Below are 18,005 nucleotides of genomic sequence, written 5' to 3'. Positions count from 1 at the left end.
TTAGTTTGGCGGATATGAAATTCTGGATTGAAAATTCTTTTCTTTAAGAATGTTGAATATTGGCCCCCACTCTCTTCTGGCTTGTAGGGTTTCTGCCGAGAGATCCGCTGTTAGTCTGATGGGCTTCCCTTTGACGGTAACCCGACCTTTCTCTCTGGCTGCCCTTAACATTTTTCCCTTCATTTCAACTTTGGTGAATCTGACAATTATGTGTCTTGGAGTTGCTCTTCTCGAGGCGTATCTTTGTGGCGTTCTCTGTATTTCCTGAATCTGAATGTTGGCCTGCCTTGCTAGATTGGGGAAGTTCTCCTGGACAATATCCTGCATAGTGTTTTCCAACTTGTTTCCATTCTCCCCTTCACTTTCAGGTACACCAATCAGACGTAGATTTGGTCTTTTCACATAGTCCCACATTTCTTGGAGGCTTTGCTCGTTTCTTTCTATTCTTTTTTCTCTAAACTTCCCTTCTTGCTTCATTTCATTCATTTCATCTTCCAGGGCTGACACCCTTTCTTCCCTTTGATCGCATGGGCTCCTGAGGCTTCTGCATTCTTCACGTAGTTCTCGAGCCTTGGTTTTCAGCTCCATCAGCTCCTTTAAGCACTTCTCTCTATTGGTTATTCTAGTTATACAATCTTCTAAATTTTTTTCAAGGTTTTCAACTTCTTTGCCTTTGGTTTGAATATCCTCCCGTAGCTCGGAGTAATTTGATCATCTGAAGCCTTCTTCTCTCAGCTCGTCAAAGTCATTCTCTGTCCAGCTTTGTTCCGTTGCTGGTGAGGAACTGCGTTCCTTTGGAGGAGGAGAGGCACTCTGCTTTTTAGAGTTTCCAGTTTTTCTGCTCTGTTTTTTCCCCATCTTTGTGGTTTTATCTACTTTTGGTCTTTGATGATGGTGATGTACAGATGGGTTTTTGGTGTGGATGTCCTTTCTGTTAGTTTTCCTTCTAACAGACAGGATCTTCAGCTGCAGGTCTGTTGGAGTACCTGGCTGGCCGTGTGAGGTGTCAGTCTGCCCCTGCTGGGGGGTGCCTCCCAGTTAGGCTGCTCGGGGGTCAGGGGTCAGGGACCCACTTGAAGAGGCAGTCTGCCCGTTCTCAGATCTCCAGCTGCGTGCTGGGAGAACCACTGCTCTCCTCAAAGCTGTCAGACAGGGACATTTAAGTCTGCAGAGGTTACTGCTGTCTTTTTGTTTGTCTGTGCCCTGCCCCCAGAGGTGGAGTCTACAGAGGCAGGCAGGCCTCCTTGAGCTGTGGTGGGATCCACCCAGTTCAAACTTCCAGGCTGCTTTGTTTACCTAAGCGAGCCTGGGCAATGGCGGGCGCCCCTCCCCCAGCCTCGCTGCCGACTTGCTGTTTGATCTCAGACTGCTGTGCTAGCAAACAGGGAGACCCGGTGGGCGTAGGACCGTCTGAGCCAGGTGTGGGCTATAATCTCCTGGGGCACCGTTTCCTAAGCCCGTCGGAAAAGCACAGTATTCGGGTGGGAGTGGCCCGATTTTCCAGGTGCCGTCTGTCACCCCTGGAAAGGGAACTCCCTGACCCCTTGCGCTTCCCGAGTGAGGCAATGCCTCGCCCCTGCTTCGGCTGGCGCACGGTGCACTCACCCACTGACCTGCGCCCACTGTCTGGTACTCCCTAGTGAGATGAACACGGTACCTCAGATGGAAATGCAGAAATCACCCGTCTTCTGCGTCGCTCACGCTGGGAGCTGTAGACCGGAGCTGTTCCTATTCGGCCATCTTGGCTCCTCCCCCCGAATATAGTTCTTTTTTGAGCACTCAATTAAATGCCAAAGGCTCTGAAATAGCATTGGAAAATAGTGATTCAACTCGCTTTAATACTCACCCAGTTTATGAAAAGGGCTTGGGTATACTTCACAACCTCAAGAGTCACCAGCAGACTGATGGGAATAAGATTGTTGTATAAGATGATGAACGTCAGCAGGTTGTATCCAAAATTATCTGAGGTGGTGTCTGTGGAAGGAAACCAGAGTATCTGAAAGGTGTTCACAACCAAAGTCTATTGGCTCATTTAGAGATTCATGTTAAAATAGTTATTGAGCACCTCCTGTATGTCAGGAACTGTGAGTTCAAAGGCTGCTTTCTGTAGGAGGCACACAGGCCCCACAATGCAACTGCACAGCAGGATGCATCTACTTAAGAGAGGCTCACAAGACGTAGCGGGAACCAACACAGAAGGCTTTCTAATGGGAAAGTATGGTCATTGAAGGCCATCCAGAAGAAGAAATGCTGGTTTCAAGTTTTGAAGAACAGAGAAAAGAAGCAAACTTTAAAGAATGTAGAAAAGAAGACAGGCCTTTGAAATGGTTGTAAGGAACACTTACAAGCTCACTAAGGTAACATGTATATTGGGGATACTCCAAAGAGCTGGAAAGATGGACAAAAGTGTGAATAAGAGAAGCAGACCAAGAGAGAGAAGGCTTGAGCCCAACTAAAGATAAGAGAAGGGTTATCTGGAGTGAACAAGATCCCTAAGGATGGAACAGGACCCTAGGGGATGAAATCCACAGCAGAGGAAGCATCAGCTCCAGGAGGAACAGAGAACGGGGGAGGGAGAGGGGGACAAGGTCTGGGGGTATCAAAGGGAAAGTTCTTTCCTTGACAGCCATGATCTTCTGCTTGAAGGGTAAAGTAGTGAGATCTTCTTAACTCAGTAAGAGGCTTAAGGAGAAGGTTGCAACAGGGTTTAACTGATATTAAAGCTGTCTGTGAAGGGAACTAGAATGAGAATAAAGACAGAAGGCTAGGATTGGAGGGAGATTGAGAATTTGTAATGGCTCCAAACCATAGTTATTAGGTTTTTTCCCAGGAAATTACATCAAATGGTGGTAGTCTGATTCCGATTTAGAGTTCTGAAGCGTGGCTGTGATGGAAAGACAAGAAGCTGGGAAGGTACAGGGGGAGCAGGCATATGCTGGCCAGTAATTTTACCTTTCCACAATCCCTTCACTTCCTACTCACTACCAACCCTTCCACTTTTCCTGTTGGTTGCTGTTCTTCCTGACATATTACTTTGCTCTCCTGTTCTCCTGTAGAATTAAGGAGTTTCTACATAGGATCTCTAAGTTCCAATAGTTACAAATATCTCTAAGGTACAAACAAATATCTACCTGACAATTACAAATACAAGAAATACTAAAGAAGTTCTCCAGGATGAAAGAGATACCAGACAGTAATTAAAATCCACATAAACAAAGGACACTAGTAATGATAATTCTGTAGGATTTATAAAAGATAGTATAATTATATATTCTCAATTTTAAAAAAGCAATTGCTAAAAGCATCATAAAATTGCATTGTTGAACTTATATACATGTAATACATATGACAGTGCAAAGGAGTGAGGAGAGAATGAAGATACATGAAGCAAAGAAATGACACCGCTGTTAAATCCAAAGGAAGAAATGAAGAGCAAGACCTGGAAATGGTAAGTAAATATGTTAATATAAAACAACCCTGGCCAGGCGTGGTGACTCACGCCTGTAATCCTAGCACTTCGGGAGGCCAAGGCGGGTGGATTGCCTGAGGTCAGGAGTTCGAGGCTAGCCTGTCCAGCATGGTGAAACCCCGTCTCTACTAAATATACAAAAATTAGCCAGGCATGTTAGCACATACCTGTAGTCCCAGCTACTCAGGAGGCTGAGGCAGGAGAATTGCTTGAACCCAGAAGGTGGAGGGTGCAGTGAGCCGAGATCACGCCACTGCACTCCAGCCTGGGCGACAGAGCAAGACTCCGTCTCAAAACAACAACAACAACAACAAAAAACACTATCAATATACTTTTTTTCTTTTTTCCTTTAGCTTCTTTAAGAGACACAGATTATTATAACACTGTATTTTGGAGCTGACAACACAGATAAATGGAATGTAACAATGACAGCACCAAGCAGGAGACGAAATGGAGGTACACTGGAGTGACATTTCTGTGTTTGACTAGAATTGTTAGTATTAATCAAAAGTAGATTTGGATAAATTGGGAAATACATTGTAATTCCTAGGGCAACCACTAAGAAAATACTTTAACAAAGAGTTTAAAAATAACTATTTGAGTATAAAACAATTCCCAAATGTTCCCATCTTCGCTTGATCACATGATCCTAATCTCAATTCTCCTTGAGAAGCTGGCATTATGTACAGTAACCAAAGGGAACAGAAGGATGGCAGGGACACCACACATCAACCATGCCTGCAAGAACGTATCAAGAATGGTTTTCTTCCACTGGAACAAGCAACTCACCCCGACACTTACCCATCTTCTTGATGTACCAGTTCTTTTCGCCGTGAGACCTGTTCCAGTACAGGGCCCCCGCCGAGCTCACCAAGGCCATGACCAAGAGGATGCCAAACAACACCAGGATCTGCACGTTAGTCACCTTCTCAACGTTTGATCTCTTGAGAGGCGCTTTGGTTGAATTCTACACAACAGCATTGAAAGTCAGTAAGGGTCACAGAACAGATTTGGGGCAAGGGGTTGGGGGAAAGGAGGTAAAACAACCATATTTAACAACCAACAAGTAAAAGACTATTTTTTTTGCCAAATAATCAATGCAATTCAAAAGTGTACCATGCTCCTGAATCAATAGCTAGTTTTAAGTAATGAAGAAAGATGACACACTCTACCAGTTTAAAGAACACATTCCAACATTACATGATTCATTCTGTCCTTCTTATGATTATATCTTAGCATAAAATTGTCACTCTCCTTATCTTAGAACACAACAGGTTCTAAATATAGTCCAGTTTCAAAGAAATCAGAACACTCGTAATCCAAGAGAAACTTAGACATTCCATACCATAAAAATCTAGAGAAGACCTTCACGGTAATAGCACAGCTCTACAATAAATATACAGAGATATTTCTAAAGCACATATTTTTCCTCCTGGAGCTCAGAATTTGAAGAATAAAAAAGACATACACAAACACATACATATCAATAATGCAAAACAGAACATTAATGGGTTTCAAAATAAGTGGATGAACAAAAAGTTCATTTGGAGAACTGTGAACAAGAAGCAGGACCAGGAAGAGTCAGGAAGAGCCTGGGCAGGAGAAAGCTGAGTGGCATCCTGAATGATGGAGACAGCAAAGGGGAAATGGAAGGAGAACGGCAACTTTATCACAGGCTTAGCACCTGCCTTCTCACTGCTGGGGGGAAACCAGCCCAGCTGGAGCCGAGGCCAGTGTTAGCAGGAGAGTATAGAAAGATTCATTAAAGCTGGATTCAAGAATCACTCCAGTTCAGGTGGAACATTTGGGACTAGATCCTCTCAGCCATGGGAAAGTCAACAGAACTGTCTGAGCAAGACAGTTATGCACCTGAAGTCATTTTATTAAAAAATATCTGAAGGTATTTATGGTGGGCAAACTAATGACTACCCCTCCCCCCAACCAGTAATGCCCACATCCTACTTGTGGGGCACTGCAAGTATGTTATTTTATTTTTTGAGATGGAGTCTCACTCTCTCGCCCAGGCTGGAGTCCAGTGGTGTGATCTCAGCTCACTGCAACCTCCGCCCGGGTTCAAGCAATTCTCGTGCCTCGCCTCCCAAGTAGCTGGGACTACAGGCGCCCACCATCACACCCGGCTAATTTTTTGTATTTTTAGTAGAGATGGGGTTTCACCATGTTGGCCAGGCTGGTCTCAAACTCCTGACCTCAGGTGATCCACCCTCCTCAGCCTCCCAAAGTGCTGGGATTACAGGCGTGAGCCACCATGCCTGGCCTGAGTGTGCTATTTTATACAGCAAAAGGGACTTTGCAGATGGGATTAAATTAAATTAACAACTGTGAGACAGGGAGAGATTATTCCGGATTACCCAAATGGACCCAATCTAACCACAAGGGTCATCAAAAGGGAGAACCTTTCCGAATTGTGCTCAGAGGGAGAGGTGGAGACAGAGAAATGATCAGAGTCCCCTCTGAAGCCTACAGAAAAGAGCAGCCAACATCTCGAGTTTTAGTGTAGGGAGTCTACCACTCATAGTAGACTTCTCACCTATAGAACTGCAGCATAATAACTCATGTTTTTTTAAGTCACTAAAACTGTGGAAATCTGTCCCAGCAGCCAGAGGAAACCAGTACAGTAATAACAGCAGGTGGGGGAAGGAGACACTGAAGAGGGGAAAGCCACAGGGGAATTATTTGTAATCCATTCCTGGAGGTGAAATAATTCCTGACTTAAATCAGAAGTCAGGAATTGGACAGGGAGAGGCTCACACAGGAGTGTCAGCCTGCAGGTCTCCTTCCATGAGTCATGGGCCCAGGCTTTTTTTTTTTTCAGACCGAGTCTCACTGTGTTGCCCAGGCTGGAGTGCAGTGGCACGATCTCAGCTCACTGCAACCTCTGCCTCCTGGATTCAAGTGATTCTCCTGCCTCAGCCTCCCGAGTAGCTGGGATTACAAGTGTGTGCCACCATGCCTGACTAATTTTTTTGTATTTTTAGTAGAGATGGGGTTTCACCATGTTAGCCAGGATGGTCTCAATCTCCTGACCTCGTGATCTGCCCGCCTCGGCCTCCCAAAGTGGGAGGATTACAGGCGTGAGCCACCATGCCCGGCTGGGCCCGGACTTTTAAGAGACAACACCGATTTGCCAAGTTTGGATAATTTGAGAGTTTGTAAGGCACTAACCATAAAAATGGTACCTTGTGCCAAACTTAAGTCAGCATTCTCCTTCACTAGTCTCCATTGATCTGATCATTAAAAGAGCTAGGATGAAAATGTCTCCAAAGATAAGAATACAAATAAAGTCACAATGTGAAAATAAAACTGAGATGAAAACATAAGGCAATTCACTCCTAAGCTCCAAGAAAAATTTATACCACATCACTGAAATTGTTATTTGAATTCTATTGGCAAACCAAAAATACTATTTCCCCACAGTTTTCTTTGGGGGCAGAGGAGTTGGGGGATTGTACTGGTGATTTTGAAAAGCTAAGTCCTTTAAATATCTAAACAACACAGCAGCTTTTTCCTTTATTTCCATTTTTTTCCCTTTTACTTTATTTCTCTAAATTATTCATCCTTTATGGACTTAAAAATCCTCAGGAGTCTAAATGGAAATCCATTAGTAAAGGCCAGCTTATCATCAATCAAATACTGTATCAAGGACAACTGAGACGACACATCCAGGTCTGGCCTCATTGTAAGGGCCAGCAGGCCAGGTCCAGGACTGGTCATCCTAACTCTTAAAAACTAAGCATGATCTCATCATTCTTAATAAATATTCACTAAATGTACAGGCAGGAAAAAAATTATCATAAACCTCATTTCTATACCCCATTTGTTATTGACTTCTGATCTTTTTCAGTGGCTGAATTCTGGCCAATTAGGAGGATTAGAAAACTTTATCTTTCATCTAACAGAGGAGGAACAATCCCAAAACTTCAAACTTCAACATGTGCACTTTGTGGAAAGCCAACCTTGGCCTACTGACTCCCACCCCCTGAACATTTTTACTTGCAATGATCAATGATGAGTTTTCTTTTGTTTTGTTTGTTTGTTTGTTTGTTTTTTGGAGACAGAGTCTCACTCTGTCACCTGGGCTGGAGTGCAGTGGCATGATCTTGGTTTACTGCAACCTCCGACTCCCAGGTTCAAGTGATTCTTGTGCCTCAGCCTCCATAGTAGCTGGAACCACAGGTGCACACCATCACGCCCAGCTAATTTTTTGTATTTTTAGTAGAGACAGGGGTCTCACCATGTTGCCCAGGGTGGTCCTGAACTCCTGAGGTCAGGCAATCTGCCCACCTCGGCCTCCCATTGTGCTAGGATTACAGGTGTGAGCCACCACACCAGGCCCAATGATGAGCTTTTAATGTTAAATTCCTACAGGCATTATAAATTCTTCCATTAAATTCTTAAAGAACCCAGCTACTTCAGTGTAATGGACTTATAAATAGAAACAGGTCAAAATGTCAGATTTTGAAAAAGCTGAAATCAGACCTGTATCTTAGATATTTTATTCCCTCCTGAGAAAACAGGCCATGGAATTCTAGTTAGAGCAGCTGTGCCTAACCTTTTTGGCACCAGGTAATGGTTTCGTGGAAGACAATTTTTCCACAGACTTGAGTGGGGATGGTTTTGGGGTGACTCAAGTGCATTACATTTATTGTGTACTTTAATTCTATTACTCTTACATTGTAGTGTGTAATGAAATAATTATACAACTCACCATAATGTAGAATCAGTGGGAGCCCTGACCTTGTTTTCCTGCAACTAGACAATCCCATCTGCGGGTGATGGGAGACAGTGGCAGATCACTGGGCATTAGATTCTCATAAGGAATGAGCAACCTACATCCGTTGTATGCGCAGTTCACAACTGAGTTCACGCTCCTATGAGAATCTAATGCCACCGCTGATTGACAGGAGGCGGAGCTCAGGCAGTAATGTGAGGGATGAGGAGCTGTTGTAAATACAGATGAAGCTTCACTAGCTTGCTTGGCTCTCTCCTCCTGCTGTAGGGCCTGGTTCTTCACAGCCACAGACTGGTACCAGTCTGTGGCTTGGGGCTTGGGGACCCCTGGGTTACATTGACTCTGGAGTTTGACTGCCTGTGTTTTGTTTATTTGTTCTTTTTTTTTATTTTTAATTAATTAATTTATTTATTTTGAGACGGAGTCTGGCTCTGTCACCCAGGCTGGAGGGCAGCAGCACAATCTTGGCTCACTGCAACTTCTGCCTCCTGGGTTCAGGCAATTCTCCTGCCTCAGCCTCCTGAGTAGCTGGGATTACAGGCGTGCATCACCATGCTCAGCTAATTTTTGTATTTTTAGTAGAGATGGGGTTTCACCATATTGGCCAGGCTGGTCTCAAACTCCTGATCTCAAGTGATCCACCCGCCTCGGCCTCCCAAAGTGCTGGGATTACAGGCGTGAGCCACTGCCCCTGGCCGGACTGGCTGTGTTTTGAATCCTACTGGTTTTGTAAGCTTGGGTTACTAGGACACTCTACGCCGCAAGCCTCCTCATCCGTAAAATGAGCACACACTACCCAGCCGTTGTGAGGAATCATGAGTTGATACATGTGCATCACTCAGAATAGTGCATGATTTGTTGTAATTATGTTTGCTGTAATTAGTGTGATAATCTCTCTTTTTCCCATTAAATCAACCAATAGAAATAATAGACATAAATATTTCTACAAGCAAGTAAACTAAACATGAACTGAAGGAACCTTGAAGGGCAAAAGGCATTGAGGTGAGAGACTTTAAAAAAAAAAAAAAAAAGGTAGAAGAACCCGACAGCAATTGAGTCTCCTCTCTGTGGTCAAGCAGCACAAGCACAGACAAACAATGTTATTTCACAAACAGGATGGCTTCCAGCTATGTGTGTTATATTCCTTTTGAAAGCTCATTATTTTTACCTGTTGTTTCAGCCCTAAAGGCACAGCAGGTCTAGCACAGATGTTTCTGGGGTTTTCCATCATTTTACACGTGAGCAGTCAACAAGCAAGAAGCCTTGCAAAGAGGTTTCTCACACCTAGGGGCAAGGAAAAGTGCCTCTCACACTCACATAATGCAAACTCAGTGCATGCCTTACTCACTGAAGAGAAGACTGGAGCGTTTTAAAGGATAGTTTAATTAACTCATGCAATATTGGTTTTCTAGAGCAAAAGCTATATTACCAACGTATGCTCTAGAAAACGAATATTACAATCTGTAAAAAAAAAAAAAAAAAAAAAAACCAGTGTATAAGAAACATTGGAAAGTGCTTAAATTTATAATATGCACAATCTTAAAACTAGTTTTGGGGCCTTGACCAAATGTGAGCTAGCTACCCATGATCTGTTTGCCACTTCATCATAAAAAACAGAAGTAGGCTGGGAACTGTGGCTCATGCCTGTAATCCCAACACTTTGGGAAGCCGAGGTGGGTGGATCGCTTGAGTTCAGAAGTTCAAGACCAGCCTGGGAAACATGGTGAAACCCCGTCTCTACAAAAAATACAAAAATTAGCCGGGCATGGTGGCGTGTGACTACAGTCCCAGCTACTCAGGAGGCTGAGGTGGGAGGATGGCTTGAGCCTGGGAGGCTGAGGTTGCAGTGAGCCAAGAGTTCACCACCACACTCCAGCCTGGGCAACAAAGCCAGACCCTGTCTCAAAAAAAAAAAACCAAACAAACAAAAGCCAGAAGTAGTGATTTGTGGTTAGTGGAGCTCCCAAAGCGTTCAACAAGGGTTACTGACACTGCACTATGGGAGTTAAAGGATACTCTCTAGGTGGCAGGGTACTAAACTATTTTTTTTTTTTTGAAATGTGGTCTCACTATGTCACCCAGGCTGGTCTCAAACTCCTGGTCCCAAGTGATCCACCATCTCAGCCTCCTGAGTTCTTGCATAGCTAGAGCACTAAACTATTCATCAAGATAAAGTCTTCATATGCAGGCTGCTCAGAAACAATAAACTTACAGCATTCCAGTCAGCCCTTGTGAATGGAAAAGGACCTAGCAGGGGGGATGGATAAGGCACACCTCAGATACACTAAATAATCCTGATCCACCCAAGAGCTGCCTCTCAGCATTCACCAACTCTTCATTTTTCTAGCTGCCATGGAGCCCTCCCACCTTGCTTCAACACACAAGCTCTGCAACAGGCCACTGCACCTGGGCCCCTACCTTTCCAGCTCCTGAACTTCCCTCTGTACTCCCACTCCCTCAAGAGCTCTCTCCTCCTTGCCTCACACAGTCAAGGACACAACTCCCTTGAGTACCCCCAAGCAGAGGGTGCGCCAGTAGACATCTGCATCCTTTGGCCTCTGAAGGTAGCATTACTGGATGTATATTCAAGACCTGGTAATACTTCTGGACCTTTATTCCTTGGATGCCATGTTAAAAAAAAAAAAACTCACTCATAAAATTCACGCCTTTTGGCTACACTACCTTCTGTCCCTCCCCTGTAGCCAGGCCACCGACCTCTCAGTTGCTCCCTGTCACTCACTGAAGACTTCACAACTGGCTCATGGCATTCCTCTCTGGCCCAGCCTCACCATTATGGTATCTTCAAAATCACAGCGCTGGCCCATCAAATGCCTTAATCTCTCAGTTCCTTACTTGTCAACGTCGAATGACCTTCAACAGCTCTGGCTTTGTCTTCCTACTCGCACGGGTCACTCCCAGGTTTCCCATGCTAGAAACTCTCTACCCCAGAAATACAAAGACGAGACTCCACCCACTGATCAGCCTGTCACTCAGCAACTCCAACAATCCTCTTCAACTTCAGGGAGTCTCTCAACCCTTCTAATCCCACCTCTCCTCTCTGTCTCCAATGTGTTTACTAGCTGGGATGGCCACCAAGGTCTACTGCTTCAACTCCTCTAATACTTACCTCTTTCATCTGACTATCATTTGACCTCAAAGAGGAGACCAACACAACAGTCTCCTTTCCCTAGCTCAATATCTAAAACGTGCTTCTGCCAGGGGAATCATTCTTAGCATGTAGTCGACTGGCTTCCAGCCTAGGTTGAATGACCCTCCTATAGACACTGACAGCACTTAGTAATGACACACATTCCAGTATCTCTCTCTCTCTATTTTGTCATTCTATATTACTCCTTAGCCTGACTGGCTCCCTGAGGATAAGCCTGGGCCTTTCACTATTGCACCCATGTGGTCTAGCACTAGACTTGGTACGTGGTCACTAAATATTTTTAAATCAAGAAATACAGCCAAATGTGCATTTTAGAAGTTATACAAAAGAACAGACAAGCTGAAAATCCAATTCTCATTAATAGCCACCATTAGCAAAAATAAGATGCCAAGTGATACCAAACAAATGTAAGAAATGACATACAGGCACACTGATTTCTGTAGAATTTCAAAAGCTGTCTGGCAAAATATGTCATAATAGCAATGTGACTTATAAATTCACAAACAATTATTTAAAAAACATTAACAGGAAAAAGAGCAAAATCATTTTAACTTCACTTTTTTCTTCGGTCTATGAAAACTAAACAGTTCAAAAATAACTGAATTTAAAGTGTCTAAAGTTCAGTTAAATAAGATAATTTGTTATAAAATCCTAATTAATGGGATAAAGAGGAGAAGTAGAAAGAGAAATTTAAAAGTTAGAACTAATTCCCGCTTAAGTCCAGAAGATAAAATAAGTTAGAATTGATTGTTCCCCTAATCCAGAAAACAAAGGCCATTTGTAGTTCAGGCATACGGTAACAAGTATCAGATAAGAGAACAGAAATCTAGAAAAAACTACCTAAGGAACTAAAATAAAGGCAGTTCTTTCCAAATTTAGGTTCATAGACAAACTTGAACTTCCTAAATGCAACATCTGCATTTTCCACCTTCTAGTCAATAAAAGCAGAAAGAAAAAAAAGACTGAAATCAGCATAGAAATGTTTTACCTGCATGAGTTTGGTGTCATGTCCAGTATAAACAACTATGCCAAAGACCCACTGAGTATTTCTAAGCTGTGTACCTCTTAATAAGATCTGGTCAGGCCCAAGGGCAACAAGGCTAAAAATAAAAAACAACAACGATATTTAATGATAGTCTGGAAAATAAGCATGAGTTTTTCCCTTAAACACGAACCCACAATAAATCAAATGTTCCCTTTCCTCCAATTTGAACTACTTCACTGAGAAACACAGACAACAAAGGTTACCATTGGCTTAATCTACCCCAAAAGAACCCACAGAAAGCTTTATTTTACACTCATCACTACAGAAAAAAATGCTTTTTCTATAAAATGTTACAGGGAATTATATCTCTCATGATCCTGTTATGAAAATACCCAGAAAGGAAGTTGCTAAAATAACAACCGAAGCTTACTCATTTGTAGTAAGTATTATTATTGGAAGTATTATTATTATTGTTATTTGTAAAATAAATCTAGAGTATTTTACAGACTATTAGAAAGGAGTAAAATTTTAAAAAGCAGCAACCTATCATATGAATTTTTTTAAGGATGACTTAATGAGTAAATAAAGACCTGAGTGACAATTTAGAAATTCAAAATGGGGAGCCTGTAGTATAGCTATGTATGCTAAATGAAACCAAGAAGCAGTCACACTTAGTTGTCATATTTATAATAATTTGGGTTGATTCCTATGATCAGGTCCTTCCAAGCCTTGGGTCGTCAAAATATAAAGGACATTGCAAGAGGCTGGGTTACAGGGTTGGAGGGGGCATTGGCAAGAGGCTCAAGACAAACATGGCCAGAAGGTAGAAACTGCTCTCCAACACCAGAACAAAAGACAACTCCAGAACAACATAATAAATGCCAGAAGAACAAAGATAACAGAATATAGACAGGAGGGCACTGAATATTCTAAAGGAAGAATAAGTGTTCATTTCATTCAACTTTCTAAAAACAAACAAATGCTTCTTAGAAGTAGGTTAGCAAAAAAAAAAAAAAAAAAAACATACACACGCACACATTTCTGTAACAAGTGTATTAGCTTGTATACACCTCAGATAACTCTCCTCTGCTTTTCTGGACAATTTTATGCAGCTAAAACCATTTCTCCTGCCTGGCAGAGAGTAGGCACAGAAAGAATATGCCACATGCTTTGAGCCTCATCTGAGGCCCTTGGGCTCAGGGTTTTTTTCTTAAATCTAAGGAAGGCTTTAAATTAATTGAAAGGGTATGAAATTTCACTGTTTTAAAATATTACAAAACTAGGAAACAAACATATTTTCCAAAGCTCCAGTAATTCTTAGTCACATAGTTTAAAAGACAGTGAAGAAAAGGCATATAATACCTTTTCCCATCTAAGTTCAAGTTTCCAGTGAAGTCATAGAGGTGGCGGTTGGGCCCTTCACACTCTATAGTTCCAGATAACTTCATCAGAACTTCACGTGTTTGCATGTCAGCAGTGTGACTCAAACCCTGAAAGATTAAACCAAAAGAGGAAGTCAAACACAATCTTCTGTGCTTAGGGACACCATTCAGCATCCCTATGGTTAATCAAAAGGAAAAATAAGGCATCTCCAGTACAATAATTTGGGGGGCTAACAAGTCAAACTGTCAGCCCCTCAAGGCAGACTTTTCCAGTAGCTTTTGCCACAACGATCTAATGCGAAAGTGGCAAAAGAATGTAATGAAGCTAAAAGTTAAGATTCCACCACTGTACTGGAAACATCCGTGCATAAGTAATAATTAACATACCCCAGCACCTTACAGCAAGCATAATCCACTAGCTGTACTCTAACACTGGTCATAAAGATAGAATAGAGTAGCCCTTCAATATTTTACATTATCTAGCGCTCTTCACTTTTTCTTTAAGAGACAGGGTCTTACTCCGTCCTCCAGGCTGGAGTGCAGTGGTGCAATCATGGTTCACTGAAGCCTCAAAATCCTGAGCTCAAGTGATCCTCCCACCTCAGCCTCCTAAGTAGCTGGGACTACAGGTATGTGCCATCATGCCCAGCTATTTTTTAAGTTTTTTGTAGAGATAGGGTCTTGCTATGTTGCCCAGGCTGTAACTGTTCTTTTAATGGAAAAAAAGTCTAAAGCAAATATCTACAGTAGAAAAGAAAGAATACGGACAGAATTGCTGAATTCAACTTTAAGCAGCAAAAATTTTTTTAAGTGTCAAAATGCTTAAAATGTTTATATGTTAAAGACCATTCTCCACTCTTGGCCGGGTGCAGTGACTCATGCCTGTAATCCCAGCACTTTGGGAGGCCAAAGCAAGCAGATAACTTGAGTTTAGGAGTTCGAGACCAGCCTGGCCAACATGGTGAAAGCCCATCTCTACTTTAAAAATATAAAAATTAAGCCAGGTGTAGTAGCATGCACCTGTAGTCCCAGCTACTCGGGAGGCTAAGGTGGGAGAATCGCTTGAACCCGGGAGGCAGAGGTTGTAGTGAGCCGAGATCGCATCACTGCACTCCAGCCTGGGCAACAGAGCAAGGCTCCATCTCAAAAAAAAAAACCAAAAAAACAAAAAAGACTATTCTTCATCCTAGAATTAAATATATGGTAAGAATAGTTTTCTTTAAGGCATGGAAGTTTTGTGTCTAATTATATCACCCTCTAGGATTAGAATCTTTATTACAACAATGATGTAAACTGGGGTACCTGGAGCTTTTCTGCTCCATTTGTCCGCTAAGCTGTGTCCTTCCCAGCCACTCAGCTTCATCAAGATGTCCCCTCTCTCCAGCATCACAGCAGAGAGCACAATAAGATGCTATATGAAGGCCTGGCACCCTGCATGACCTAGAGTTTGCTGCAGCCTGCTTTTTCCAGATACATTCTCCCTCATCATAAATGGCATATTCTTCCCACAGATTCCATTAGGGCTAAGGCATAACCCTTTGTGGCTGAATATTTTATTTCTCTAGAAAAAGATATGTGGGGACCACATTTGCAGTTGTGTCTACCGTAACAACACAAGTCATCAGAGGTGACTTTACCTGACGTATTTTAAGGTTCGTCTCCCCATCCAGATTAGCTGTTTCAACATAACACATTGCCTGAGGTTCACTAAGGAGAGAGAAAAAAAGAGCCAAGTTTCATAAGGTCCTTTCCACAAGTTCACAGCTTAGAAAATCTCTATTATGGAATCTGTGTCTGCTGATTGGCCCTTCAAAATAAATTGTTATAAATAACCACGATAGTAGGAGTAATGGATGAAAAAGGAAACACACACTCATCTTTGGGACTCAGCCCCAGTAGAGAGTGATTTGCCCAGATGATCTGCCTTTGTAAGCCCCACATAATGACTGCTGAACCTCAAGAAGACAGGAATGAACTGAAGATGAAAGAGAAGGGGAAACATGTGATGTCCCCACTCAGACCCAACTACTGGGTTCAGGCAGTCCTTCAAGTCTGGGGCTGGGCCTGACCAAAAAGGCTGCCCAAGGCATGGCCAGTAGAAACACACATTTTTTGAAGAAAACAACAGCCAGAGGAGTTGAAGGATCGAGGCACAGGCTTGGCAAGGCTTTAATTCTCTGCCATTTTTACAATCTCAAGGCCAACTTTCTAATCAAAACACCTAGCATTAAGGACAGAAAACTCGAAGAATAAAACTAAGCATAACCGATATTATAATCCTATTTCTAATCTTTGAGTTTAGCTAAGTTCACACAGTTAGTGATTAACCGCCCCCTGACTCTTCCAACTAAAAAACCACTAGTTTAGGTAAAAATCCCCTAGCACTACCTTTATGGGCTATATGGCCTTGGCAAATTGTTTAGTCTCTCCGTATCTCAATCTTGTCATGTACAAAGGAAGGCTATCCAGGGTTATTGGGAAGATTAAGTGGGACAACCTCCTCAACACGTTGTTCGGCACACAGCACACACTCAGACACTAATAATGAGCACGCTGGAAACATGATGTCAGCTAAAGCAATCCGGTATTAAGACCAAGTTAAAAAAAAAAAACTGGCTGGGCACTGTGGCTCACGCTTGTAACGCCAGCACTTTGAGACGCCGAGGCGGGAGGATTGCTTGAGGCCAGGAGTTCCAGAACCAGCTTGGGCAACATCTACAAAAAAATTTTAAAAATTAGCCTCTACAAAAAAATTTTAAAAATTAGCCAGGCATGGTGGCATGCACCTGTAGTCCCAGCTACTCAGGAGGCTGAGATGGGAGGATCACTTGAGCCCAGGAGTTTGAACTTACAGTGAGCTATGATTGAGCCACTGCACTCCAGCCTGGGTGACAGAGTAAGACCTTGTCTCCAAAACAAAACACACACACACACACACACACACACACACACACACACACACACTCAATTTTCTAGGGTCACAGCCAAGACTTAAAGCCTGAACTATCAAGTGATCAATATTTTAATATTTCTAAGAGTTTCTTTGTTGTCAATCAATATGGACAAACATAAATCTTGCCCTGTGTTATTGGTTCTTTTTCCCCCTCCATAGGCCTGGAGTCCTATTTTTAAATCTATTATCTCAAGCAGAAAATTAATGCTTAGGCTTAAAATCCAATGAGTGATTAACTTCAATACAAGAAACGCTGTCTGCAATCAAAGAAAATGCAAACAGCATGCATATCTATGATTCCCAACAGTGTATAAATATAGGAAGTTATAGTCCTAACGTCATACAATTTAATCTTGAATTCAAGAATAGATGTCAATTCTTGCCCTAATTTTGGCTTTCTTTCCTAGCTATGTACTTTCGTGTATCAAGCCCAAAAAAAGTCAAGAACTGCACTGAGTGATGATTCCTTCCTAGAATAAAACTACCTAGAGAATGTGAAAATGATACTTGGACAGAAAAGGGGCAAAACATGGGTGGATGAAGAGCAAACACCATCTGCTGGTCACGATTACGCTGAGAAAATACCCGTGGTTCTTGAACAGCTATCAACGTGTAGCACTGGGTTCTGCAGGACAGACTGCTGGCAGGGCCCATCAGGATACAGATTCTGAAATCTCAGATATTCTGCAACCTGACATTAATGAATGGACCACTCCATTGCTCTTGACTCAGTATCCCTATAAATAAGAAAAACCCCCCAAATAGCCAGGAGAGTAAGTGGAGTCAATACACATAAAAGAGTTCAGAAAAAGCACAAAGGAATGAATGTGAGAAAGAAACCAAGGGTCACGGCAGGAGAAGGCAAATGACAAGAAATGGAAGAATGGGACAGAGAGAAGATGGTAGAAGGGAAGAGGCTGCTCAAGATTGCCCCAGGCGCTGCTTAATATTTTATTGTTCTTAACATTGATTGCAAAAAAGGTGCCCACTAGCACAGCTAACCTGGAAGACAGCAGGGCCACATCTGCTGGAAGATACTGCCCATTGACGACCTTCACAATGTCTCCCACTGCCACCTAGAGAGACAGGGACGAGGACAGAGGGGCACGAAAGAAAAGAAACAAAACACACATGGTGAAAAAGGTGCTTAAATATTTGGAGAAAAAATTACTATATAACTAAGCCATGAAGTTTAAGATGGAGAAGCCCAAATTATTTTCCTTGACAAGAACAAAAGGAAAGTGCTTCCATGCAGACACTGGTAATGTTGCCTTTTTTTGCAACGACTTTTAATAAA

At 42.6% G+C, this 18,005-nt stretch overlaps 1 protein-coding gene across 6 annotated transcripts in view; it reads right to left on the bottom strand.

Moving 5' to 3' along the window:
- The window catches only part of ATP8A2 (ATPase phospholipid transporting 8A2), a 663,838-nt gene that overhangs the window by 484,048 nt on the left and 161,785 nt on the right, over positions 1 to 18,005 (bottom strand). For 5 of the 6 annotated variants that reach the window (XM_054528822.2, XM_054528830.2, XM_054528823.2 and 2 more), the window contains 6 exons: positions 17,711 to 17,784; positions 15,393 to 15,462; positions 13,736 to 13,863; positions 12,377 to 12,488; positions 4,271 to 4,436; positions 1,847 to 1,974 (listed from right to left, as the gene is read on the bottom strand). In XM_054528822.2, coding sequence (XP_054384797.1) covers positions 1,847 to 1,974; positions 4,271 to 4,436; positions 12,377 to 12,488; positions 13,736 to 13,863; positions 15,393 to 15,462; positions 17,711 to 17,784 — 678 coding nt within the window. The remainder of the gene's footprint in view (positions 1 to 1,846; positions 1,975 to 4,270; positions 4,437 to 12,376; positions 12,489 to 13,735; positions 13,864 to 15,392; positions 15,463 to 17,710; positions 17,785 to 18,005) is intronic. The other variant, XM_054528828.2, reaches the window with a different exon arrangement.

This window comes from Pongo abelii, chromosome 14 (assembly GCF_028885655.2).
Source record: "Pongo abelii isolate AG06213 chromosome 14, NHGRI_mPonAbe1-v2.0_pri, whole genome shotgun sequence".
Taxonomy (NCBI): Eukaryota; Metazoa; Chordata; class Mammalia; order Primates; family Hominidae; genus Pongo; species Pongo abelii.
Note: the sequence above shows the minus strand (reverse complement) of the source record. Positions and strands in the feature narration are given on the sequence as shown.